Source organism: Tamandua tetradactyla, chromosome 5, assembly GCF_023851605.1.
Source record: "Tamandua tetradactyla isolate mTamTet1 chromosome 5, mTamTet1.pri, whole genome shotgun sequence".
Taxonomy (NCBI): domain Eukaryota; kingdom Metazoa; phylum Chordata; class Mammalia; order Pilosa; family Myrmecophagidae; genus Tamandua; species Tamandua tetradactyla.
Window position 1 is genome coordinate 170,047,040 of NC_135331.1, and position 27,808 is coordinate 170,074,847.

The following is a 27,808-nucleotide window of genomic DNA, read 5'->3' on the forward strand; positions in this document are numbered from 1 at the left end:
TGAGGTAAGGTATGCTGAGGTGCTTAGGCTGTGCTATGTTGACCTCTCTCATTTAAGCACCAGCCAATTAAATCAAACATCATTCATTGCAGCAGGCACGCCTCCTACCTGACTGCAGGTGTAATCAACAGATGAGCTTCACATGCCACTGGCTCATATTCACAGCAACAGAACTAGGCACCTTCACCTGGCCAAATTGACACCTGAACCTAATTACCACACTCCCTATCCCCTATCCCCAACCCTGGCACCTTGTAACCTGTATTCTAGGTTTGACTCTATGAATTTGCATATTAAATTGTATCACAAAAAATTGTATCACTTTTCCTTTTGTATTTGGCTTATTTTACTCAACATGATGTCCTCAAGTTTCAATCATATTGCAGCATGCATCAGAATTTCATTCCTTTGTATGGCTGAATACAATTGCATTGTTTGTTTATACCACATTTTGGTTATCCATTCATCTGTTGATGGACAACTTGGGTTGCTTCATCTTTTGGCAACTGTGAATAATGCCACTATGAACATAACTGTACAGAAATAGGTAGTTTTTACATAAAGAGTGCTTCAGACTAATCGTATAGAAATGATTTGGCCCTTCCACAGGAAAAAAGGACACAAAAACTCATATTGATATAAAAATGTCAATAATATTTTACAGTGGGTCATGCCTTTAAATTCTGTGAAATTGAAGCCAACAAGTAGCTATTTTATAATAATTATGAAATGTCAACTTGGTATTTTTATTTTTATTTGCAATAAAAATGTTTATTTTCATGATTATTATTTTAAGTTTGGGTTTTATCATACAATATAACTCCTATGGATAGAACAAGCTTAGATTTTACAAGCCATAGTGGAAATAAATTCAACATCTGGTATTTGATGCTTCTTGATGCATCCAGACATCCTGAATAGGTCTCACAGAAATATATGTAAATGAAAATTTTTCTTTAACATAGTGTGTCTGGATTCAGAGACAGACAATCTGAGTAATTTGAACAGATAAAATTTAATAAAAAGAACTGTAACTGAGAAGTTAGGATTTAAGGAATGATTTTACTGAATCATTATATAGATATTCCTTTTTTACTTTTTGATATATTAGACAGAGGGAAATACCTGAAATTTCTGGCCTGCAACCCAGCTGCCTTGATCTGTGAGCATGACTGTATGCCTTTACCGTGTGCCTTTGTGCTTGTAAAAGCCTTACCACTGACCTTCACTTGTACCCGTTTTATCCATTTTTTTTTTAACTTTAGAGTCTATGATCACTAAAGACAGCCCCTAATGTTTATTCATGTAGGGTCTTTGGTCAGTCCATAACTAACTCACCCCAATTTCAAAGTTATCTTGATAACCGAAACTGGATGTAATCAAAATGGGCCTGCCAGACACACACAGTAGCTTAGACTTTAACCTATGACTTATACCTCCTTATATTACCAGAAATCACACCCTCATCCTATTAAGTTCTTATAGATGTTCTGCAACTAAGAATGTAATCAATCTGCACATGCTCAATTAGATCATCTTTAATTACATCATCTAGAGCCATTGTATTCATTATCCTAAAACCTGCCCATTTTTTGATAATATAAAACTATCAGAATTACTGCAGTACAGGAGACAGATTTTTAAGCTATCTGATCTCCTGCTTCGCAGCTAGCTCTTTGTGAAACCCCACTGTATCAGGAATTGGTCATTTGAGTGCATTGGGCAGAGAAAACACCACTTTTGTCTGATATCCGAATTGTTAAATTATGAGAGCAGAATAAATATTAAAATGTAAAGAAAACGATAAAGAACAGCCTAGGGCAAAGGGAGAGTATCCAAGGAAGGCTAAATGTGGAGGGGACACCCCTCTCCACAGCTAGACGTTTCAACCCAGCTCTTGGAGGGCTTTGATTGGGGTAGCCTGAAGACCAAAGACACATCAGGCAGAGTCAGACATGAATTTTATTGGGACTTACCAATAGAAGATTCTTCCTGGTGGCACAGGTCAGGAAGTAGAAGTTAGAGCTCTGCAAAGGGGCTGGAAGTGTCAGAGGGTGGCTTATAAGGGTTCAGAACAAAGAGATTTCATAGGGTGTGACAAAAGAGTTTCAGCAGGGGCTTGTGACACAGGGGTTTGGAGATCTGTTATCAGCAGTGATCAAGGAAGGGGAGTGTCAGTGCCTTGTATATGATACCATATGTATGTTACCCCTCCCCCACCCCCCGCCCTGAGGAGGTCAGATCTTTAATCTCTGTCCAGGTTACGTGCAATAGCCTGCTCTCAATATGAAGGGGAATGCTCTCAATATCGAGGGGAATCACTGGCCCTGGTACTTTGCACTAGATCTTATTGGAGAAGATGTGGTCCAGTGTATTCTATGGTGGAAAAGTCATGGGATTGTCCAGGACAGAGCTGGTCCACTGTCGCTGAGCAGCAGGAAACAACTCTTTGGGGGGCAGGCAAGCTAAGGCTAGTAGACAGGCATGTATAAGGGAATCAGGGTATCAGGAGTCTGCTTTCTAGTGGAGCTGGGAGCCTGGTGTGCATACTGTCTGCATCAGGAAGGTGGCAGGAAACAACCCTCAGGGCACAGATGAAAGGAGGCTGCTAGGTGGGTTTGCAGGAGGCAATAAACTACTGCCAGTATAGGTGTGGAGTCAGCTTGGGGAGGCAGAGTGGAGGTGTTCACTGGGCCCAGGAAGGGAATGGGGGATGATACAAGGCCACAGAGGGCCTGAGTGTTACTGGAGAAAGGGGTGGGTTCTCTGTCCCATCTGCTCAAATGACCAATTGCTGAGACATCAGGGTTTCAAAGAGAGAGTTTATTGCTAGGCATGAAGCAGAAGATTTCTGGGCCTATGGGCTTAAAAATCTGGCTCCCTAAGTCTAAGAAGTTCAAGGTTTTTATGGATTCAAACAAGGGGAAATGGAGTTGTTACCATTTCAATGGTACACATAAACAGAAACAAATTACAAATGTAAAGGAGTGGAGCTATGCTAGAACCATTACAAGTCAGTTGTCAGTTCTGAAAGGATTCAAATTCCTCCATTAACATTAGGGGGTTGCCTTTGTGTTTTTAAGACACTAAGTTAAATAATCAAACAGAAAAACATGGATAAAGTGACAAGCCTTTTGGGTTTTTTTGGGCGGGGGTAGGGGTGGTGGTAGTGTATGGGTCAGGATTCACACCTGGCATATGAGCATTCTCATCATGCACCCATTGTGACAAAGTTTTTGTAATTACAAGGACACAAGATAAGTGCTATATAATCATTATTGAAGAGCAAGGCAACTGGATTACAGTTCAGGTATTTGCCTCTATATACTCTAATATATCAGAAGGTAAAAAAGGAATATCTATGTAATGATTCAGCAATCATAATCATCCCCTAAGTCCTAACTTCTTGGTTATAAGAATAGCTTTGGCAGAAGACCAGTGGCTGAGTCCCTATACATGGCTGTTAGACTGTGCGGCAGGAGCAAAAAAAACCAAAATGCAGCAAACCAGCATCAGGGGAAGCTTCCTTCCCCCCTACAGCGTCTCTCCAGCATCGTCTACTGAAAAAAGTTTAACAGAGTGCGCACTGTAAAGGAGAAATGCTTAGAGTCCTATGCATTTTCACTGAGCAGGTACTTAAAGGTTAATTTAGAACTGAGAGGCAATAAATTGATAACTAGCTGATTTGATGCCCAAAGGTTACTGCTCATTTGAACCTTTTTGACTTGTAGCAAAGTTTACCTCTTTGTGCGATTCAATGCTGAGAAGCTGAGGTGGTCAATACATGCTGTTGGACACTCCTTAGCTGATAACCCCAGATCCATTCCTCTAAGGTTTTGTGGACAAAGCCAGAAAATGTTATTCCCCAATGGCAGGGGAGAATTAACATTTCAAAACTAACAAGAACCAACTTTAAATGGCCAAGAGTAGCCTTCTGTAGAAATTTTTCAAGAAAATAACATACCAAAGAAATGACTTATAAAGATATTGCTAATAAAAATAGCGTGCTTTGTAAATCTCAGCATAAGGCCCAGGTTATCTCCCTAAAAGGAAAGATAGTAATTTAAGTCATAACAATGGAAGATAAACTGAAATCTAGGAAATTGAAGACACATCTATAATGGGAAGACTGGTAATTCAGAATTCAAGGATAGTTTTTGAAATGGAACACATTTAAATGGTAAGAATTTGTCAGTATATTCTCAACACTGCTAGGATTCTAGCTTAAAGTGGGAAAGGGCAATTTATCTGGTTCTAGAGTTTAAGGACATATATAATTCCTTCTGCTATGATTTTCATTCTAATAGGGCAACTTTTATTTTTGGGGGTGGTGGGGCATGGTCTGGGAATCAAACCTGGGTATCCCACCTGAAAGGCGACCATTCTACCACTGAACCACCCGTGCACCCTTTAATAGGGAAACTTTTAATCCATGAATTGGCAAACTTTTTCTGTAAAGAGGCAGTAAGTAAATATTTTAGGCTTTGCAGACCATGAAGTCTCCGTCACAACTACTCAACTCTGCTGTTGTAGCACAAAAACTAGATAATGTGTAAACAAATGGGCGTGGCTGTGTTCCAATAAAACTTTATTTACATAAATGAGATGTGGTCAGATATGGGCTGTGGGCTGTAGCTTGTTGACCTTTGCCTAGATTATCATTTGACTTCCAGATGGGAAGGAATGGGAATACTTGAAAAAGGGCCTATCATTCTGTTTATAACTATCTGGATGGATAGATACCTAGATATAGATAGATCTGTGGGTCTAACCCTATTGTTACCAGACAAAAGCCATGGATTCTTTTGCTTAAGACTCTCTAATAAGCAATTCCTGAGACACAAGGGTTTCAAAGAGAGAAAAAGTTTATTATTAGGCATGTAGTAGGAGAGCAAATGGCCTATCAGCTCAAAATCTGCCTCCCTGAACTGCAGTAATTCTGATAGCTTTATCAGAGGAAAAGATGGGCAGGTCTGGGATAATGAGCACAGTGGCTCCAGATGATGTAATTAGAGGTGATCTGATTATTGAGCATGCACAGACTGATTACACGCTTAGTCACAAAACTTATGTAAGAAAATGGTGGAATGAGGTATAGGTGACCTATAGGTTAAAGTCTAAGCTACTGTGCATGTCAGGCAGGCTCACTTTGGTTAGATCCAGTCTTGAGTATCAGGGTAACATTGGACTTGGGGTGGGTTACTTCTGGGATGACCCAAGACCCTTCATTCATAAACATTAGAGACTGTCTTCAGTGATTACAAGACTCCAAAGTTGAAAATTTGGATAACTGAGTACAAATGAAGGTAAGTCACAAGGTTTTTACAATCACAGGGGCACAAGATAAAGGCTATACAGTCATTATAAGAGATCAAGGCAGCTGGATCACAATTTAGAGATTTCAGGTATTTCCCTCTGTTTACTCCAACATACCAGAAAGCAAAAAGGAATATCTCTATAATGATTCAGTAATCAAAATCATCCCTTAAATCTTGATTTCTCAGTTACAACATCAGTCAGTTCTGTAGGTACTGATCAGTTCTAGATAAACTAACACTTGAGTTTCTGAACTTGGAAAACTGATCACTGACTAGACCCTACCCTGGATTCCAGCTGGAGTAGGTAGTCTGTCTCATTCATTCATCACTCTCTCTACCTCAATCTCTCTTCCTCTTTTTTTTTTTAACCATCTCTAAGTGACAGCACAAATATATAAATTTTTATTTTTATAATTAATAGGTTTAATATGAACTATCAATCTCAACCAGGGCTTTTCTCAGATTTAATAAGCATAATTCGTTTTTAAAAAACTTGAATGTAAGAATGAGAAAAAATATTCAGTTATAACAAGTAACTCAGGTACTATCATAAAGAGCTGTTACCTGTATGAAAAACACAATATCAGCCCTTCTGCTCACATTCAACAGTAAACTAAGCTGGGAAGTGTAGTGGAGCTGGACAGCCATGCTCCCGGCCACAATGTGATCTCAAACTACTCTCTCTCTCTCACCTGAGTGCCTGACGGTAATTTTTAAGATCCTGCCATACATCATCACCTTGAAGTTCCAGAGGGCCCCAATGAAATTTTCAAAGCATGAAGTCTGGAGGCCAATTAGAAACATTTGCAGTGGTCTAAGCAAGAAAAGAGGAGCATAAGAACTAAGGCACTGGGGATGGAGAGTTGGCATTGGATTTAAGACATTTCTGAGATAAACTGGAAAGGACTTAATGACTTAAATGGATGGGGCTGGAGAGATGGGCTGTGAGGGAAGCGATGATGGGACTCACTCAGGTGTATAGCTTGGGAGCCTAAGTGGATGAGCCATAAAATAGTCAAGTGGAAAAAGAACATTTCAGCTAGCGAATAAAGAAAAATACACAGCCCTTTGAGGCTGTGTTCTGCTTGAGCAAAAAACAAAAGGCAACAGAAAACTGGAATCGTATAAAGAAGATAAGCCCATTCTTTCTCCGCTGTCATTAACGCCTGCTGCACCTGCTTTCCACAGTTGGATTACTGGCGTAGAAGTGTGCTTGAAACCGCAGCTATGGATCCAGATTTCTTTCTCGCGCTACTGTTACACTGTTTATTTACAGCCACTGATTTGCTGTCTGACCTTGGAGAACCTGTTACTTATTCTCTATGACCTAATCTTCCTATCTGCAAAAGATTACAACATGTAATTTAGAATTTTGCTTTGAGGATTGAGATAATACAAGTGAAACTTTACACACCAGATTCAACAAATGTTTGTGGAGTGGCAGAAAAATAACGGAGCCAGTAAGTTTTAGAAAGTTGAGTAAGGAACAAACCTTCAAAAACCCTCCGCTTCCCAGGAAGCCCGGGGAGAGGGCCGGTATGTCCTCACAACAGTTTGGCCGTGTCTCACGTCTTGGCCTTCAGGCCCCAGGTGGCGGGTGGCGGCGCCAGCCCGCATGGCCTCTGTGGACTCAAAATAGTCAAGTGGAAAAAGAACATTTCAGCTAGCTAATAAAGAAAAATACACAGCCCTTTGAGGCTGTGTTCTGCTTGAGCAAAAAACAAAAGGTAACAGAAAACTGGAATCGTATAAATGTGTGTGATGCTAGGGTAGGAGAGAGACATCGGTCCCCTAGGCAACCACATCAACTTCCGGTTTGGAGCTCTCCCTTGGTGGCTAGAGGCCATATTTCCGCAACGTGACCTGCGCATGCGCCAGGCGTGCGGGCCTGCTGCCTTCGACTCCGCGCGCGTTCCAAAGCTCAGTTCTCCGTTAGTGACTAGGGGCTGCACTGGGGGAGGTGGCGCCTGGCCGGACGGCCGGGCCCTAAGGGGCGGGGCCTGGCTCGTGGCTCGGCTTGTGGCCCGGGTCTCCACAGGCTCCGCTGAGAAGCCCAGGCGGCAGCAGGACCGCTTCTCCATTGCCGCCGAGCTGGAGGTGGAAGTAGAGCTCCGCGGGGCGGTAGCCCCGGCCTCCGGGCAGCGGCTCCTCCAAGCCGAGGGCCCGGCGGAGGCTGAACCGGAGGCGGTCTCCCGGCGGAGCTGCCGGACCGGGGGCATGCTGCGCTGGTTCACCACTGTGATCCTGTGTGCCGCCTTCCTGGGGCTGGTGAGAGCCGGGGCTGGACCCTTCCCAGGCCGGGGCACGAGTCGGCCACCTGCTATCTGTGTGACCTTGGGGCACGCTACTTAATTTGTTTCAGCCTCAGTTTTGTGATCTGGAAAATAGGCGCAGTTCTCACCTTGGAGGGTTCTTGTTAAGTGCGAAAGTGATTTTCCTAATATGTTTTCGAGCCCGCGAAACTTCCTACCTCTCCTACGTGAGATCGGGACATGCAAGGGAGATTGCCCAGGTCTAGAGCCGCAGCCCGCAGTGCCCACCAAGCCGCAAAGTAATACACAAAGCTGCACTTCAGGTCCAGAGAGAGAAAGTGACTTTTGTGGATCACACTACTGGTTAAGTGGCAGGGTCAGAAGTATTATGTCTCGTATGCTACCCGCAGTCTTATTGAAGACAAATCTTCAAATCCTCAGATGTTTTTCTTGGAGCAAACTGCCAGACGAGAAGCTTTTGCCAACCCCCTTGGTGGTTCCGCTATTCGCTTGTTTCCGGAAACTCTACCTTTATCGCGTGACTTGATAATTGGGATGCTAGGGAGTTAGGAGGGCGAGTCCCTGGGAAGAGTTACTTCTGGTCACTTAGCGTCTTCAAGATCCAGCTACAATTGGTTCTTGGAGTACCAATTCTTGGAAATCATTGCAGACGCTTGTGAGGCTTCGCTGTATGCCGGGCCCTGTTGTAGGTGCTTTGAAAGCAAAAAATAATTTAATTAGCGCTGGGAACCAGCCTTCACTGGTTCCAAGCGCGGACTCTGCGTCTCGCTCACGTGGGTCCTTAGTCCTGGACTGTTTGGCTTGCGCAGGTGATATAACTATATGTTTAGAGCCGCATATTACCATTAGAATCAGTTACTCATTGAAATATAGACCGATTAAGAACATTTTTTTAGTGTCCAGCTGTTGAATTTTCTCTAAAAATCAACTGTAACCCATAGGTCTTGCTAACATTACACTGTCTTTGAGTAGGATTTTATTTTTAAAGTCATTGTGTACATGTATGTGTAGTATTTTCTAAGAAAATCTTTACAGACTGTTCTCCTGATGGCTTAGGTTTTCTTTAAGGAAAAATTCAGATTTAATAACGTTTGAACTATTCATCTCCTGCATGTTTTACATGCGGAGTACAGAGGAGGATTCCCAGGTGCACCCCAAAAATAGTGTCTGTTTTAATATCAAACATGGGAATAATATTTTGATGATTTGATAGTTTAAAATTTTGAAGTTTAAATTCTTAGTTATTTAATGTTTAAAAAAACATATAGTATATTTCAAAATATACAAAGCTATTGCAAAAATAGTTTTAATGTGACATTAACTGTTAGTACCAACGAGTCATTTAAGGAATTGTTTGAAAAGGAAACAAGTGCAGCAAAAAGTCAAAACAGTTAAAATTTTTTTAAAATTGAAAATTGTCAAAAGTGGAGAAACGGAAATTTGGCACACCAGAAATAGGAGTCTGTAGATTTAGTAAGACTAGTATTGTCATTGTGAATTTATTCTTTACTGTGAAATTTCAGGCATTCCCCTCGATTACAGTGTGATCACACACACCTTTTTTATAGTGAAAAAAATTACCAGATAGATTGACAGTGTTTTAATGATTGTAAATAATGGCTTCTGGCTTTTTAAATCCTAGGGAATGAGTATTGCTATACTGGGACCCACGTTTCAAGATTTAGCAACAAATGTGAACAGCAATATCAGCAGTATTTCTCTGATTTTTGTGGGCCGTGCCTTTGGATATTTGAGTGGCTCTGTGATTGGTGGAGTTCTTTTTGACTGTATGAATCATTTTTTACTTCTGGGTAAGTAATCGCTATTATTTTGGCTTCTTTGTGATGCACTGTGAATTTACAGTTTGTCTTTAAAAATGAACAATACTAGCCTGCAGAAGTGTTGACAACTTAAATGGGCTGTGGTCAGGTGTCCTTGATGGAAGTTGAGTTTTTCTGTGCCTCCTTTCACCTTGGCTGTTAAGGGCTGGGCTGCTCAGGAAATTTCAATGACTTGCCCGCTGTGTCAGTGATCTTTAGCCTTCCCAACCTTCACTACTCCTGAATCACACAGTGGTTGTCCAAAGAGCTTGTCAGGGTTTAGGGCAGATCTCCTGCGGCCATTGTAGGTCAAGATGAGCCCCTCAAACCTGCCCAGGTTGGACGCAGGGTTGGGAATGAAAAGGGGAAGGGATGATGTGTGAAATGAAGTAGGTTACATTTTTGTCCCTGCTGGCCCATGTCAGTGACCCCAGACCTCTGTCCCCTCCCTTTGAAATAGATGGCACAGCTTTTGTTTTTCTTTTTTGCTTGCTGTATGGTGGGGGCCACATTTCATTCGTTTTCCATGGGAGTCTCCAGTTATTGCAGCATCATTTGTTGATTTGGGGAGTGGGGAGGGGCAGTGCACAGGCCCGGAATTGAATCGAACCTGGGAATCCTACATGGCAGGTGAGAATTTTACCACTGAGCTACCCATGCACCCTAATGGCGCAGCTTTTAACAGCATTCATTTTAGAGTAAATTGACCTGTTAAAAGAAAAACTGGATTAATGTGATAAAAGTGCTTTGGGAACAACCAGGATCATTTATTATTATTCATGAATAAATAACTAATTCCTCTTACTTCCAAAATGGGTTAAAAGAATATATTTAATATATTTCCTTCTCTGTTCCCCAAACTAATATATTTAATAAATTTCTACCTCAAACTGGTACAGTAATTGTATTTTATTTTGCTTTTTTTTTAACCTCCTATCTGGAAATTATTTTAGGTTCTTAAGTATGAGACCCTTCATCATAACATATTTTTTTTTCATTCAAATTAATTGATTTTTCAATTTCTGTTTATCTTTAATTTTGAATAAAATTTTCGGTTTTTGCAATTTACAAAGTGATTCATATGGGATTTTAAAAAATTTTTAAATTAAAAAAATATATTACAAGAAAGAAACAAACATTCTTAACATATGATCATTCCATTCTACATATATAATCAGTAATTCACAATATCATCACATAGTTGCATATTCATCATCATGACCATTTCTTAGAACATTTGCATCAATTCAGAAAAAGAAATAAAAAGACAACAGAAAAAAAATTAAAATTATACATACCATACCTCTTACCCCTCCCTTTCATTGATCACTAGCATTTCAAACTAAATTTATTTTAACATTTGTTCCCCCTCTTATTTATTTTTATTCCATATGTTGACAAGGTAGATAAAAGGAGCATCAGACACAAGGTTTTCACAATCACATAGTCACGTTGTGAAAGCTATATCATTAATCAATCATCATCAAGAAACATGGCTATTTGAACACAGCTCTACATTTTCAGGCAGTTCCCTCCAGCCTCTCCACTACATCTTGAATAACAAGGTGATATCTACTTAATGCGTAAGAGTAACCTCCAGGATAACCTCTAGACTCTGTTTGGAATCTCTCAGCCATTGATACTTTGTCTCATTTCACTCTTCCCCCTTTTGGTCCAGAAGGTTTTCTCAATCCCTTGATGCTGAGTCTCAGCTCATTCCAGGATTTCTGTCCCACATTATCAGGAAGGTCCACACCCCTGGGAGTCATGTCCCACGTAGACAGGGGGAAGGTGGTGAGTTTGCTTATTGTGTTCACTGGAGAGAGAGGCCACATCTGAGCAACAAAAGAGGTTCTCTTGTGGGTGATTCTTAGGCCTAATTTTAAGTAGGCTTGACCTATCTTTTGTGGGGTTAAGTTTCATATGAACAAACCCCAAGACTGAGGGCTCAGCCTACAGCTTTGGTTGTCCACACTGCTTGTGAGAATATCAGGAATTCAACTTGGGAAGGTTGAATTTTCCCCCGTTCTCACCATTCCCCGAAGGGGACTTCTAACATAATTTTTTAACTTTTCTGTTTTTACCTTTCTGTTTTGTGCTAGAATTTTGCCTCGTGGTATAATTTATAATTTGGTTATTAGTAGCGCTATAAATGTATTCATATTTGAATAATTTATATTTTATAATTCATAAAGATTATAAATGCTTTTACATGAAATAACTGCTTACAGAAGCTGAACCTCTTATCTACTTATTAGCCAGTTTTAATTTTATTTAATTTTGCATTTTTTGGAAGTTTTAACGATGTTAGCTTGATCCATGACTTTTTGTGTGAATATTGATTTTTATCTGACTTTTGCCTTTCTTCTCAGGGGTGTCGATGTTGGCAACCACAGTTGGTCTCTATCTTGTCCCTTTTTGTAAGACAGCGATATTCCTGATTGTCATTATGTCCACGTTTGGTGCTTCAATGGGCATCCTGGATACAGGTTAGTGAGCTTCTAAGTGTCGTCTCTGAGAGTAGGGACTTTATATCAAGAAATAGAACTGATGATATTAGACTGTCACCTGGGAAACCTCGTGAAATCACACTGACTTCTGTGTTTGTCATGGAGTCACCTAATCAGAGCCCTTCTAGCAACTACTTTTCTTGTTCTTTTTGAGCCTAAAGATGGAGTGAATTTAAAGAGTCTTTGTTTTATGGGAGATTATTGGTTTATAGTATCCAAATAAGAAAGTCCCTCACCTGACTTTCAAGCTAAGGATACTTATGCTGTGTACCATTTTTCCTTCTCTTTCCTTTCAATTCTTTTCTCTCAAAAGTAAGTTTCTGCCTTCTTGCAGGAGATCTCCAGGTATCTCTTACCTTTAAGACCTATCGAATAATGAACATGGCATGTGTTTATCCCTAAAGCTACCTTTCAAATGCTTTCCTGTTCTACTATTATTTGATAGGTCAGGGAAATATTTTGTAATTTAGGCTTATGTGGTTGTGAAATAACAGGGTGGAATTATGTGTTTATTTTTAAATCTATAAAAATAAAACAACACAACAAACAAAGTCAGCCCAAGACTTGATACTTCTTAGTTTCCACCTTGTAGGTGTTTAGACAGCGTAATTGCAATGCTAGAAGGCATCCTTGTTTCCTGTAATGAGCATGCCAGAATCCTGTAGTGTTCAGGTTTCAGAACATGTATTTTGCATCTGCTACATACATAAATAATTTCCCTCAAGTCACTATAAATTTGCAAGTACAGAAAACTTTGATAATTTGGCCACTATCTGAAGATAACATTTTGCCTTTTAAATAAGTTAAGTAGGTAAATAAACATTTAAAAATAACTATATAGATATGCCTTCCCCACCTCAGCTTGGTGTTAGAAATGCATTATAAAAAGCCTTTTGCTAATATGCCTGGCTCTAGGAGGTGCAGTTGTTTATTAATTTATAGAATACCACTTGTGGGAGTGTGATGTTATGTTTAGAGTTCTTGGACAAAGTGGATTAGAGTTCCTTATAATCATATAATTGACTTAGTTGCAACATTTAATGACTTATAATCTTTGTGCCATGTAAAATAGATAGATACTTTTCTGGTAGTAGCAAACTATGTTTATTTGTAGGGTAATTAACTTAAATTATTTTTCCTCCCATCTTTCATTGTTAGGTGGTAACGTCCTTATCTTGGCTATTTGGGGGGACGAAGGAGCCCCACATATGCAGGCCTTACACTTCAGTTTTGCTCTGGGTGCCTTTTTGGCTCCCCTGTTGGCTAAATTGGCATTAGGTACGACCGTGTCTGCCGAAAACCACACCGAGGCTGACTTTCACCATTCTATCCTCAACCGCTCATCTGACGCCAACTCAGAATCTATATTTGGAGTACCTGACAATATGAATTTGCTGTGGGCTTATGCTGTTATCGCTACTTATATTTTTGTGGTTTCTGTCTCACTTTTTGCTCTATTTTTCAAGAGTAGCTCAAAGCGGGAAAAAGCAAAAGCATCTGCTCAGAGATCTCGAAAAGCCAAATATCACCACGCCCTTCTTTGTCTCCTTTTTATTTTCTTCTTTTTTTATGTTGGAGCGGAAATAACATATGGCTCTTACCTCTTCTCATTTGCAACTACCCATGTTGGCATGAAAGAAGGAGAAGCAGCCGGGTTGAATTCCATCTTCTGGGGCACCTTTGCAGCCTGCAGGGGCCTGGCAATCTTTTTTGCTACGTGTTTACAACCTGGAACCATGATTATGTTGAGCAACATCGGCAGCCTGGTGTCATCTTTAGTGCTGGTGCTTTTTGACAAAAGCCCAATTTGTCTCTGGATAGCAACTTCAGTATATGGGTCCTCCATGGCGACCACGTTTCCCAGTGGCATTTCTTGGATTGAGCAGTACACGTCCATCCATGGGAAATCTGCAGCATTTTTTGTGGTCGGTGCTGCCCTGGGAGAAATGGCTATTCCTGCCGTAATTGGAATTCTTCAAGGAAAATACCCTGATTTACCTGTAGTCCTGTATACCTCTCTGGGGGCAGCGGTGGCCACTGCTGTTTTATTCCCTGTGATGTATAAATTAGCCACCTTACCTCTTGATCATCAGCGAAAGGAAAACAGAAAAAGTGAGGACCAGAAAGCTTTGCTCCCTAGCTCTGGGCTAAACGACTATGAGGAAGAGGATGAAGATGAGGATGCAGAAAAATGGAATGAAATGGATTTTGAAGTGATTGAAATGAATGATACAGTGAGGAATTCTGTACTAGAGACATCTAGAAATATTTTGGTGGAGCCCACAGCTACAGTCTCCAACCACTCGCAATCAAAATGTGTTAGTGTTTGATTCCTCTCCAGTTAGTGCTGGCAACTCCCCCGGGAAATACCTTGCCAGAAACTAAGAAGAAAAGGACTAAAGCTTAGAGAAGAAGATGGATTCCTTGTAGACGTCCTTGAGTAATTGTCAGTTCTTCAAAGAGGCCAGGCAGAGCAGGACATTAGCAGATTTTCTGTGTGCTTTGAGGATGAGAATTTTTAGGGCAGATTATAGCAAATGCTAAAAAATTTTGAAATGTTCTGTAATTTCCAGAGTCTTCCGTAAAGAACCAAATGGTGTTGTACAGTAGGGTCTTGTTCCGAGGCTAGTGTTTGGCATGTAGCTGATTAGGTCATATTTTACAACTTCACTCCTCAGTGCAAAGAAGGCATTTGTTTTTGAGAGGTTGGGTACTATACTCCTCAAATGAAATCATCTAGGAGTCAGATTGATTAGCTGAACAGTTTATCAGGCATTATTATTCTGCCGGGGAAACTGAGAAGAGTAGTTTCATAAAAGAGCTTCTTTGGAAATGGGCAGAGACTTTTCTTAATTGTTTTGCCCTATCTGTAAGGTTGGACCGAATAATAACGATTTCTATGATTTCTGATTTCTATGGAAAGAACACAGAACATGGCCTGAGACACCGGGCTTGGAGCCTTCACTTTGCCCCTCGCTAGCCTTTTGACTCTGACAAAAGTCACTTAATTTAGACCGTGTTTATTTCATTTCCTAATCTAAAACTCTTATAAATGAAAATAGATGATTTCCATGATGGGAATCCACCATGGAAAATTATGGGAATCCATAAGTTTTTAAAGTACGTGCAAGATGCCTGCTAGAAATTAGTGTAAGTACCACTCCATTCTTCATTTCAAATGAGAAGTGACGTGAACATGATAAATATCTTTAAGAATCTGCTCCTGGTTATGAATACATATCAATTTAACAAACAGTGTTTAATGCTTTATTTCAGTAATTGTCTAAAAATACGTTTTTAGTACTCTATTTCATCGATTCTAAGATGCCCCTTTTTTCATAATTTTACCATCTCTGAAAACAGGATAGGCTGTACAATCAATGATCATTTAACGTTGTGACAAAGTTTGAGAGTTTTTTTTCAAAATGTAAACAAAATAATAGTGTAGTTTGCACTCAACGTCTTGAATTAATTCAAGTGAAATACAGTAATTCATGAAATTGTGGAGAGTATACTATTTTTACAGACTTTTTATTTAAAAGAAAAATTATTTTTGTATGCTCATTTTCTCTCTAATTCTGTGCAAATTGTATCTGGAGATGATACGCTCAACTTTTGAGCATTTTAGTGGTAGGGCAGTAGAAGGGTTCCCCGAAGTCCATTGCCTACCTCGGTAGCAGGGCCGGGTCTAAGCCTCGGGGTTCAGGGTCTGGTCCTCTTTGGGTTTGCTTGTTAATCACATCATACGCGTGTTCCAAGTTGCTAACTTAATTTACAGTGAGGCACAGTCTTTATTCGTGATTGGAATACTTCTGCCATTCAGAAAGGCTCCTCCTTTCTGAGTTTGAAATGCCTGGGAAAGGAAAGTAAAGATTAGCAGTGGTGTGGTGGGTAAGGAGTCAGTGTACTTCATGTGAGTTATTGCAAATCTCGTGTGGACTCTACTTTGATAAATGGCTAGAATTGATGGTAGCACGTGTTCACCTCTCCTTCTCAAGTTTTATGCTGAATAACATCTAATTTTTGCAGTATGTCTACTTTCTCTTATCTGGTTTTCTGTAAATTTGCCTTTGTGTTGCCTTAAGTGTTTTTTTGCTGATTTTAGTCAAATTCAGGACTTTTTTTGACCGTTGCCTATTCATTGTAAATATTTGCCACAATACTGGTTCATATTAATAATAACATTTTAGAGACAGGTGGTACAGGAATTAAAAAGCCTAGAAAGCCTACTCTTCTTATTCATTTTATGCTATAGTTTTCCCTTAGCTAGAACTTAGTGATCACCTTCTGTTCCATTTACTGCTTTTTCTTGGTTTGTTGGAATTTACACAGTAACAGCTGTTTGGCAGCTGGGAAGTTTGTTAGAACAGGGAGTATTCCTGTATCTCTTTGTAGGGGGTAGAAGATGCGGCTCATGGCTTAGAGAAGGATGGTAAGAACTTCGTAGAAAATTTGGAAACCTACACCAGTAAATCCGCTGGGATTTTACAAACCAAAGTATAAATGACCAATGTGAGATTATAGACATTGTTAAAATTCAATGATATCTTTCCATATTGGAAGAAAAAGACTTAGTGCAACCAGTTCCAAGAATTAGCATTCATCTTAATGGTCAGCTCTTAGTAACGTGTCCGCAGATTCTCAAGTAACCAAAACTCAAGTTTCCTGTTACTGACTAACAAATCCCCACAAACTTAACAGCTTTAATACATTATCTCACAGTTTCAGGGTCCAAAGTCTGGGCTTGAAGACTTTAGCTGGATACTCTGTTAGGGTCTTGTAGGACTGTATTCAAGGTGTCGTTGGATGGGGCTATGTTCCTTTCTGGAGCCAGGATCTTCTTTAAAGTTCATGTGGTTGTTTCCAATATTCAATTGCTTGTGGCTATAAGTCGAGATGTGTATTTTTTGCTGGCTGTTGGCCAAGGGCCACTCAGTTCTGGAGGCCTCCTGTAGTTGTGTCCTTCATACAACATAGCAGCTTACTTCCTTAAAGCCAGCAGAGAATCTCTCCACTCTGCTAGTCTAGAGTCTTAAATAACTTAGTGTAATCACAGGAGTCATATCCCATCATTGATGTCATTTTCTGTTAGCCAGAAGCAAGTCCCAGTTTCCCCCCATTTCAAGGGAAGAGGCTAGTGCAGGGACATGACTCATTAGGTGTGTCTGCTACATAGATATCTGCAAAATCAGAGTTCTCAGCTGAAAACGTCCAACAGGAGAAAAAGAAGCTTCCACAGTCACTGAAATTGATTATAGGAATAGCCCGTTAAGAGTCCCAGTGTTGGGGATGCAAGGCTCCCCAAAGGCCAGGCCAACCAAAACTAATGTGGGAGAGTCTGTTTTTCTTTGCGGATGGGTTAGTTCAGAGATATACCTTTTTTTCTTGACATTTTATGTCCTTTACCACTGTGCTTTTAATCTGTTCGAATAAAGCTTAATATGAGGGAAATAGGTAAATATGTTTAATTTTATTTTCATAATGAAGCCCAAAGACACTTTGAATGAATTTTTCAACTGCTCTGTTATTTTTTAAGAAGTGTGTTTTGTTTCTCATCAACTTAATTTCCTAACTAAATAGTAAAGAGACTAAAAAAAAAGTCCTCCTTTGCAGTAAAGTATCATAAGTTAAGATTTGTGCCCAGAACTTATCGACACTACAGATAGTGAGCTGGTTATTAGTTTGAAGAATTATATTTTTAAAAAACATAATTGCGAGATAATTAGTGCAGTGACACACTTGTAAAACCCAGATCATATGTAGAATGCTTTTGCTTCCTAGATTAATTGAATAATCAGAATAGCTTTCTCATAACCAGAATTGAATCCTGCCACTTAAAAATTATTATTGAAATAGAACTTAAAATTCTTAATGGAAATAGATATATTCTTCTGGGATCCTTGTATTGACATTTGTTAGGTACCACTTGTTTTGTACACCATGTTTTCTGTGTGTGTGTGGTGATGGATCCGCCACCCCCATATATTAACACATATTTATTAAATGCTTGTGTGTGTTTGATATTTTTCTCCACTGGGGGTGGAGGCGTTAGGGAAAGGATACAGAAAAGATTAAGATACAGTTCATTGTTAAAAAAAATGTTCCTTTCTTAACTGAAATTTTTATTGAGATTATTATAGATTCACATGCAATTATATGTGGCGTTTAAAAAATTCATGGAGGGAAGGATATGTCTATCCTGGAAGGGTAGAAACATAGACCAGTGCTTCTCAAACTTTAATGTTCATAAGCACTGCCTGTTAAATGCAGATTCTGTTCAGGGACTGGGGTATCTTTTCTATATCTAACTCTGTCTTTAGGAGTCCACAGTCCCTGGGCACCCTCTTCCCTCGCGCCCTCCACACATGCATTCTAGGGGTGTTTTTAGAGGGGGTGTTTGCCAATTGGCTATTTTTTTGTTTGTTTCAAATGTAATTTTATTGTGATATATTCAAATACCATGCAGTCCTTCCAAAGTATACAATCAGTGGTTCTCAGTGTCATTACATGGTTGTACATTTATCCCCATGATCAATCATAGAACATTTACATTATTTCAGAAAAACAAATAAAAAGAAAAAAGAAAACTCCAAACATCCCATACCCCTTTACACCCCCTTATTGACCCATAGTATTACATTCTACCCATGCCAATTGGCTATTGATCATGTCTTCCATGTTTACTGAATCCCTCCTATGTAATATTTTCTGTAGGAAGTGCTAAATTAAGATCAAAGCGTCCCTGCCCTCATGGAGCTTTCGTTCTAATGCAGCACTGCCCAGTAGAACTTTTTGGAAAGCTGGAAATGTTCTGTATCTTGCACTGGATGTATATCTGCACTGCCCAGTAGTCACTGGCCACATTTACCTGTGTCCTTGAAATATGGCTAGTATAATGCAGGAACTGAATTTAATTTAATTTAAATGTAAATTTAAATATCCATAGTAGCTAGTGGCTGCCATATTGGACAGCACTGATCTAGTGGGAGAAACAAGGCATCAGACAATCATAGCCACTGTTTTTAGGAAAGATTTATTACCTGTTATACTTGAAATTAACAAATATCTGGGAAGAGAAAGGTTGCGATCCTTTTCAAATGGCATAATTTAAATTATCGTGGGCCTTAAGAAAGGCCTGGTTGAGTCATGGTGGTAGGTGATCTAAGAGGGCAGCTTCTGATTCAGGGACTGGGGTTTCTCTTCCAAATCGAACCGTAAATCTTTAGGAGTCCATAGTCCTCGAGCACGCCCTTCCCTCATACACCTTCCACACATACCCTTACATCCTTGCACTAGGGCAGCTGGTAATTGTATATTATTTTTGTGTTTTCCTTTTGGCATAGAGCTTTAATTGTAGAATCATTTAGTATCTGGTCTCTAAATTTGTTGCAGCTTGCTTTTAATGCAGTTTGGTTATGAGTTAGTTAATGGGTGGCCTGGAGAAATGTTTTGAAGTTGTTAGATGATACAAGTGGCCTAAGAGTTGAGCTTCTTAGCTTCTGAAGAGCCTGTTGAGGTTATAAAGTGCTTTCTTTTGATCACTTGACCTAGATTTTGTCTGAATGCAGGTTTTCTAGAAGAGGCCAACTATAGAAAGAAGATCGAGAAATAGATACTTTTGTTAGTATTGCTTCAGTCTAGGCAGATTTTTTGGCCATCAGCATCTGCTCTATCACCCATCTCCTTAGTAAGTGAACTCAGAGAAAGGTTGTCAGGCATCTATCTCAATGTTTTAACATCTCTGCTTCCAAATTTTGTTCAGCAGGAGCAAATGCTTGAGAGTCTACTCTGTGCTAGGTGCTGTGGACAAAGTGGTAATGAAATTCATTTCCTGCATCGGAGTGTGTAGCTTGGGATTTTGATCCCAGTTTTCTACTAAATAGGTGCTCCTGTTTGCTAGGCTCCTTTGTTTACAGACACCATGGGACCAGGTGGTTTGTGGTCAGGGGACATGGGCTGGAACAGGACTGGAGCCCTCAGGACCTGGCCCCAGGCTGGGGCTACTGCTCTCTGCCTCTTTCTCTTCACAGCCCTGCCTCTCTGTGGGACTGTGCCATAGTCTTCCTCCCTCCTGGTCTATTATCTGGATATCTCTGTCCAGATCTAGGAGCCTCTCTGCCTTGAGTAGCCGCTTTTGCCCTTATAGGGCAGAGCCCTTTGCCCTCGCCTCTCTCCAGGGTTGCTGGTCAGCCTGTGCATGGGCCTCCCTTGGGTTGGTACCTGTGCCCCTGGCCAGTGAGTGGCACCTCTGCACTCCTGTCCCCTCTGCTCTCAGGGAGGAGCTGTTATAACCAAGAGGGAAGTGCCACTGGCTGCCCTGTCCCTCGGGTAGAGCTGGGTGTGGAGACACTTAGTAAATTTTTGCTCAGGAATGCCTGAATGGTGTGTAAATTGACAGGCCCCATGCCTGATGGTCTGGTGCGTGTTTTGGACTGAATTGGAAAAACAGAATCACACCAAATTGCAGACTTATTTTGAAAAACTTTTTAGATAAGGTCAGTAGGAGGCTGTTTGATTTCTAGCAAGAAAAAAAGGTTTATTCTAATACGGTAGCATTTGTTCTTGAGTGAGATACAAGAGGATTCCCAGGTTGCAAGAGAGATTATTACAACTCTAGTCACTGTGAGCCAGAAGGTTCTCCAAGTCCATGCATTTTAGTCATTTAACAAATGTTTGCTGAGTTCAGTAATCAGGGCTGGGAATATAACAGGGAAAGATAGATGAGATCCTTGCCTAAACTGAGCTTACATTTTACTATTTAAAATAAGATTTGCTATGACTACGTTTGTTAGCAGAAGAGAATACTTAACTGTATTGAATTTTCCCCAGATCCAGAAAACTTAGTAAAGTAGCCAGGCTGCATTTCTTTGGTGTGTGTTTGTGTCTGTTCTGTTCCTGTATTTTTACTTGTATTCCTTGGGGTCATTCTTAATTTAGTTTTTGTAAAAATTAGTGCCATTGAGGTTAACATAGGTAAAAACTGTTTAAATGGGTTACGCAGAAAAGGAGTCTAATTCGTTTTGTAGAGCCAAGGGATGCATTTATAATTGAATTGGAACTTGAATTACACTTCCAAACAGGCTTTCATTTCTCACTTACCACTTGCAGAGAACTCTCTACCCCTAGGAGCAGATTATCTAGTTCTGAGTCCAAACACCCTTTGGCCTTTACACTTGTTGAAGAAAGACTCAGAAACAGAAGCATTTGGGAAAGGAGAAGTTTACCTGCAAGGAAAGCAAGAGAAGGAATGATTTGCCAAATAAAAAAGCACAGGTATTTAGAGGAAAAAAGCAAAAATTCCCAAGGTTTCCAAGTTTGTATTAGTCTCTTCTTGGTGGAAAAACAGCAATTCTTTCATACAATTTTCATATGCACAAAGGTCATGACAAAGCAGACATCTGTGCAGCAAAAACTGGGATAAAATTGCTTTTGTTAGGTAGTCCAGGTTTATGGGAAATGTCCAAGGATATTGTTTTTGAGATCAAAACCAGGATATTGGCCTTGTTACTTTGGTTTATCTCAGGGTGCAAAGTCTCCACCCCCTTCCGAATATGGGCGCTGATACGTGTACTGCGTAGTCATATAGAATCAGGGCAAAGGGACATATTGCTTCTACACCCTCCAGAACCCAGGAGGGAAAGGGACCCAAGGGGAAAACATGACTGCAGAATCCATTCCTGTCCCTTGCGCAAGTGATGTAAGTGGTGTTTAACCCTGGGTGCAATTAGAATCACCTGGGAGTGTTTCAAAACTGCTTCCCAGCATTTTTATTTAAATACCAAGTTAATTGGTCAGGAGTAGAGCAGGATTATTGATAGGTTTAAAAGTCCTTCAGGGGATTATAATGTGCAGCTGAGGTTGAAAACCACTGCTTTTACCAAAGGCTGAGGTGTGGAACCCTGTTAATTACAGCATTGTTTTAAAGGCTAATTTACAGCTTGTTTAAGCCATGCTGCTTTTGTAGATGCTTGAATTTCTGGGCACTTCCTCTGAAGGAAAGCCAGAAGGGGAGAGATTTCCTGGTTTCTATTACTTCCACCCTTGCTTGGTCAATGATGTTAATAATCAATGTACTGTTGTTTGAAGTCCTGTCAAAACCAAAACGTAACCTGTCCTTTTGGAAGCTGCGCTTCGAAACAGGTGTTTGCTAATCAATTTCACTTTGGGGGCATAAAGGGGATGGGGAATCTTGTGGATTTATTGCGTCTGGTTTTACGACTGCTCACTGTTTACATGGCTCTGTACAATGTAAAAGCTTGTTTGAATAAGATATTGATGTAAATAAATACTGATGTTGGTTTAAGATAAGATTCATTTCTCATTAGTTGTTTCATTGATGTTTAAAAATGGATTTGGTATCTCTCCAGAAATTAGTCAAGAATATTTCCAGATTTTAGATCGTGAGTTTTCCAAAATGTTTGCGAGATGAAGGTACTGGATTCTTAAAATCCAAAAATCACATTTTATTTTCATTTCACATAGATGTTTTGGAAATGACATAAAATCTTCAGTCCCTCAGCTTCTCTCAAGAAGTTTATGGTTTACTTTCTGAACTTTCAAGTCCACCAAAGACAATCTTACTAGATAGATGTTTTAGAAAACATTTTACTTGAATAAAATCCCCTAATTAAGATGATTACAGATATGCCTCTGTTTCTAAATGAAAACAAGGTTTTCAAAATTGCAAGTCAGGTAGGAACTGGGATAGCTTTCCTTTCTTCCCTTCTGAACAGGGCCCAGCAGCTGGCCTAATATTTCTGACCACATCCCTATGTTTTAACTTGTTTGAAAAAAACATGGTGGTCACCTGGTTAAATGCTTCTAACTAGGAATATGATTCAGATGGACAAGGCTTGGCCTTTTCTGGCCTCTCCTAATTACGGAAATCTAGAAGCCTTGGCATTGGGCAGGAGTGGATAAGAATTCAGGCTTCTAGGTATGACTGTGACATACAGGGGCCCCAAGGAAGGCCTTATTAGGAAGCAGGGGCTCGGTTTATCTTTCCTCTCCTACTCTTTTCCATGGACTTCCTTATACGTGAGAGAGGACCTACTTTTGGCTACACCACCTACTATCGGGTCCCTTAAGTCAGGAGGGGGAGCGGTAGTAAAATGTGGTTCGTAAGGACAGACTCCGTATTTTTCTTTTTGCTTACTACAGCAGCCATTTCATTCTTCTTTGGGGAAACTTTAATGGATCTGATCCTATAGAATGGATGAGGAAAAAAAGGTCATATGTAGTGTGAGGATTAATAGTGTGGCATCTGGAGTCTCTGTGCCTGGATTTGAATTCTGACCAACTACGTGGGCCTTGTTGCTTAATCTCTCTGTGTCTCAGTTTCTTTCATGGGGTTGACTGTGCTTTAAATGACATCATGTTTGTAAAGGACTTAGCACATTGCCTTGTATGTATTAAGTAAACATTAAACGTTAGCTGCTATTATTATTATTATTATTCCCAAGTGACTGAGCAGATTAGTGTAGGAGTTGAAGGAAAAATACAGCAGCCGCATAGGGGCAATTTTGACCAGAAGCGAACGCTCACAAATTTAGTAAAAGAGATCACCTACAAAAGGGAAGTAATAAGACATTAAAAAAAAATAAATTATTATGGCTTAAAAGGGCCAGATGGCACACTCTAGCTAAGCTAATGAGGTATGGGTCACAAGGCCGCTTAGGTAGCCTTGGCGAGTAGGTAAGAAGACACGCTCTGCTCCAGCACCACCTAAAGGATGGATTCTCAGGCCCAACTGCGCAGCTGCGATGATAACCGGAGCCTGCTGGCATCCAAGGAGTGAGAGCAACAGCAAGAGCCTGTTTGTTTGTTTGTTTTAATGGGTGATATATGCATGCAGTAATAAAATTCAAACCGTTCAAAGGTGTATGCATTTACTCTCAACCCCAACCCTCACCAACAAGTGGCAATCACTCTTAACAGTTTTTTGTATGTGCATCTTCCAAAGGTAACACTAAAAAAGGGTGTTTATACATAAACACACACACACACACATGTATTTAAATACACACTATGATGGGTGTATTCTCCCTGCTTTGTTTTTGAACACACATTATTGCCATCGGTATGTAAAGAAGAGCATATTTGAAACCAAAATATAATCCCTAGACCTCCTTTTAACCAGTGCTTTTTACTTGTCCCAGAGTGCCCAAGTATTTCATTTTATATGTCAAGTTCCAGTAATCAGAAGGGCCTAGTAAAATCAGGATTTGTTCAGGTTTTGGTAGGAGGAGGGGTTATAAAAATACATGTCAGCCACCAACCCGTTTATTTATGAGTCCCTCTTTCTGCACACACTAACACTACTACGGGTGTTTCATCGCCTTTAACCCTCAACCCCTCTAGGAGGTGGGTCGTATTAGTCTTTATAGATGAGGACATAGATGTTTCTTCTTCTAAGTCATATAGCCAATAGGAAATGGAGTCAGAATTCAAATTTGGGTTTGTGGGACTCCTAAACCCATGCTCTTTTCACTCCATTTTGAAGGTTTGTAAACTCGACCTCCATTTTGAAGGTTTGTAAACTCATCTGTTGACCAAGATGGGTAATTCAACCCTCTCATTCACTCTCGATCCACTGTAATCTGGCTTCAACACCTGCCCTTACAAGGAACTGTTCTAGCTGTGGCCTCTTGCGGCAATTCTGGTCGTTAGACCAAGAGGGCATTTTAATCCCATAATCCGTGCAGTCACCTCCTAATCAGTGCTGTAACTGCCCAGTGCTGGGCATTGTGTTAGTGTCGGCATATGCCAGGGAGCAATCAGACGTGATCCCCACCCCAGTGAATAGTCTGAAGGAGGGAACAATAGCAAACGCTGGCACAAACCATTGTAATTTGTTATGAGTTAGAGAAGCACATGAGGTTAGAGAAGCCTAGACCTGGCTTTTGGCATTTCGCACCCTTGGCAAGAGGTGAGGGCAGGGGCTCTTGCTTCACAGTTAAGGATATGACTTCCACTTACTCTCCCTGTTCTCAGTAGCGGACTTAGTCTCCTCACCCTCTGCAGTGCCCGGTGTCCTCAACTTCAGAACATCTCTGGCTCCCTTTCTCTATAGAACAAGCCTAGAATTAACTGTGTGTGGGAATGGGGCGGGGGCGAGGATACAGGGTATGGTTGTCTGCATATGTGAGGACATGGTGGCTTGTGAGGTCTAACCGCTAAACAGTTTTTTAAACAATTAGTTCCCATCTGGGGACTGCTAAGCTTTTCTGGGGTTCTTTAAAATTGATGCATTCTAAGTTTCACCTTCTCCTCTTCCTTCTTCACCATTTTAAAAAATTAGAGCAGTTGTAGGTTTATAGAAAAATCATGTAGAAAATGCAGATATCCCATATACCACCCACTCTCACACACATTTTTCCCTATTTTAACATTTTGCCTTATTGTGGTTTTTCTGTTGCAATTAATGAAGCAAATGTTGTTATAATTATATTAACTATAGTTTATATTAGGGCTCACTCTGTGTTGTTCTGTGGTCTTTTTTTGTTTTTGATTTTATTTTGGTAACGTGTATTCAACCTAAAATATTCTACTTAAACCATTTTCAAATATACAATTCAGTGGCGTTAATTACATTCACAATGTTGTGCTGCCATCACCACCCTCAGTTACCCAAACGTCTCCATCATACCAAGCAGAGACCTGTACCAATTAAGCATCAACTCCCCAGTCCCCACCCCCACACCTGGTACATTGTATTCTACTTTGTGAATATGAAATTGCATATTCTGATTATTTCATAAAAGTGAGATCATGCTGTACTTGTCTTTTTGTGTCTGGCTTATTTCATTTAATCTGATGTCATCAAGGTTCATCCATGTTGTTGCATGAGTCAAAACCCCATTGTTCCTTTTCACAGCTGCCTGATGTTCCATTGTATGTATATACCACATTTGCTTATCCATTCATATGTTGATAGATATTCAGGTTGCACCCCATTTATTGGCAATTGTGAATAATGCCACATTGAACATCAATGTGCAAATATCTGTTCAAGTCCCTGCTTTCAATTCTTTGGAGTTCCATACCTGGAAGTAGGATTGCCAGATCATATGGTAATTCTATATTTAGCTTTCTGAGGAACTGCCACACTGTTTCCACAGTGGCTGCACCATTTTACATTCCTACCAACAATGAATGAGTGTTCCTGTTTCTTCACATCCTCTCCAACAGTTGTTGTTATTTAATAGTAGCCGTCCTAGTAGTGGGTATGAAGTGGTATCTCATTGTGATTTTGATTTGCATTTCCCTGTAGGTTAATGGTATTAAGTATCATGTACTTTCTGGTCATTTGTGTATCTGCTTTGGAGAGACATCTATTCAACTCTTTTGACCATTTTTTGATTGGGTTGTTTGTCTTGTTCTTGAGTTATATGATTAATTTATATATTCTTGAAATTAAACCCTATTCATGTATTTGGTTTCCAAATATTTTCTCCCATTGTGTAGGTTATCTTTTTACTTTCTTGATGAAGTCCTTTGATGCACAAAAATTTTTCGTTTTGATGAGTTCCCATTTATCTGTTTTTTCCTTTTGTTGCTTGAACTTTTGGTGTAAGATCTAAGAAACCATTGCTTAACACAAGGTCCTGAAGATGCTTCCCTATATTTTTTCCTATGAGTTTTATAGTCTTGGTTCTTATTTAGGTCTTTGATGCATTTTGAGTTTATTTTTGTTTGCGGTATGAGGTAGAGGTCCTCCTTCATTCTTTTGCATATGAATTCCCAGTTCTCCCACCACCATTTGTTGAAGAGGCTATGGTTTTTCCATTGAGTGGAATTGACACCCTTGTCAAAAATCAATTGGCCACAGACGTGAGGGTCTATTTCTGAACTCTCAATTCAATTCATTTGGACTATATATGTGTCCTTGTGCCAGTACTACACTGTTTTGACCACTGTAACTTTGTAACAAGTTTTAAAATCAGAAAGTGTAAGTCCTCCAACTCCATTCTTCTTAACAATGGTTTTGGTTCTTCAGAGCCCATTAACCTTCCATATAAATTTGACAATTGGCTTTTCCATTTCTGCAAAGAAGGCTATTGGAATTTTGTTTGGGGTTGTGTTGAATCTGTAAATTCTTTGGGGTGCAAATGATGACTTGACAAAATTTAGTCCCCGATCCATGAACATGGAATGTCCTTCCATTTATTTAGATCTTCTTTGAAGTCGTTTAGCACTGTTTTGTAGTTTTTGATGTGTAAGTCCTTTCTATCTGTGGTTAAATTTATTCCAGGATGTCTGATTCCTTTAGTTATTACTGTAATGGAATTTTTTTTCTTAATTTCCTCCTTAGATTGTCCATTACTGGTGTATAGAAACACTACTGGTTCTTGCATGTTGATCTCATACCCTACCACTTTGCTGAGTTTGTTTATTAAGCGTAATAGCTTTGTTGTAGACTTGGGGGCACTGTCTATACATAGGATCATGTCAGCTATAAATAGTGGAAGTTTTATTTCATCCTTTCCAATTTGGATGCCTTTTATTTCTTTTTATTACCTTATTGTTCTGGGTAGAAATGCTAGTACAAAGTTGAATAACAGTGGTGACAGTGGGCATCCTTATCTTGTTCCTGATCTTGGGGGAAAGCTTTCAGTCTTTCAGCATTAAATTTGATATTAGTGGTGGATTTTTGATATTTGGCCTTTATCACGCTGCAGAATTTCCCTCTTTCCTAAGGTTCCAAGTGTTTTTATCATGAAGCAGTGCTGAATTTGGTTAAATGCCTTTTCTGTGTCGACTGAGATCATCATGTGGTTTTTTTTCTCCTTTGTTCTGTTAATGTGGTGTATTACATCAATTGACTTTCTTATGTTGAACCAACCTTGCATACTAGGGTTAAATCTCACTTCACCATGGTGTATAAT

The 27,808-nt window shown here is 39.8% G+C and overlaps 1 protein-coding gene and 1 long non-coding RNA gene across 2 annotated transcripts in view; one reads left to right on the forward strand and one right to left on the reverse strand.

The window, feature by feature from the left end:
• Positions 1-7,104, reverse strand: part of LOC143685071 (uncharacterized) — a 51,555-nt gene extending 44,451 nt beyond the window's left edge. The window contains exon 1 of the long non-coding RNA XR_013176355.1: positions 6,811-7,104. This is a non-coding gene — a long non-coding RNA (uncharacterized LOC143685071). The remainder of the gene's footprint in view (positions 1-6,810) is intronic.
• Positions 7,105-7,210: 106 nt separating this feature from the next.
• Positions 7,211-22,229, forward strand: SLC60A2 (solute carrier family 60 member 2). Its single transcript, XM_077162678.1, has 4 exons — positions 7,211-7,586; positions 9,234-9,402; positions 11,784-11,900; positions 13,080-22,229. Exons 1-4 carry the CDS (start codon positions 7,536-7,538, stop codon positions 14,249-14,251), a joined length of 1,509 nt encoding a protein of 502 aa, XP_077018793.1. The 5' UTR covers positions 7,211-7,535; the 3' UTR covers positions 14,252-22,229.
• Positions 22,230-27,808: the final 5,579 nt, after the last annotated feature.

What these genes read in the sequence shown, in the direction of transcription:
- SLC60A2 (XM_077162678.1), top strand. Translation starts at nt 7,536, where the DNA reads ATGCTGCGCTGGTTCACCACTGTGATCCTGTGTGCCGCCTTCCTGGGG. An exon ending in GTGCCGCCTTCCTGGGGCTG is followed by an intron (nt 7,587 to 9,233) that starts GTGAGAGCCGGG and finishes TTTAAATCCTAG; the next exon opens with GGAATGAGTATTGCTATACT. An exon ending in GAATCATTTTTTACTTCTGG is followed by an intron (nt 9,403 to 11,783) that starts GTAAGTAATCGC and finishes CTTTCTTCTCAG; the next exon opens with GGGTGTCGATGTTGGCAACC.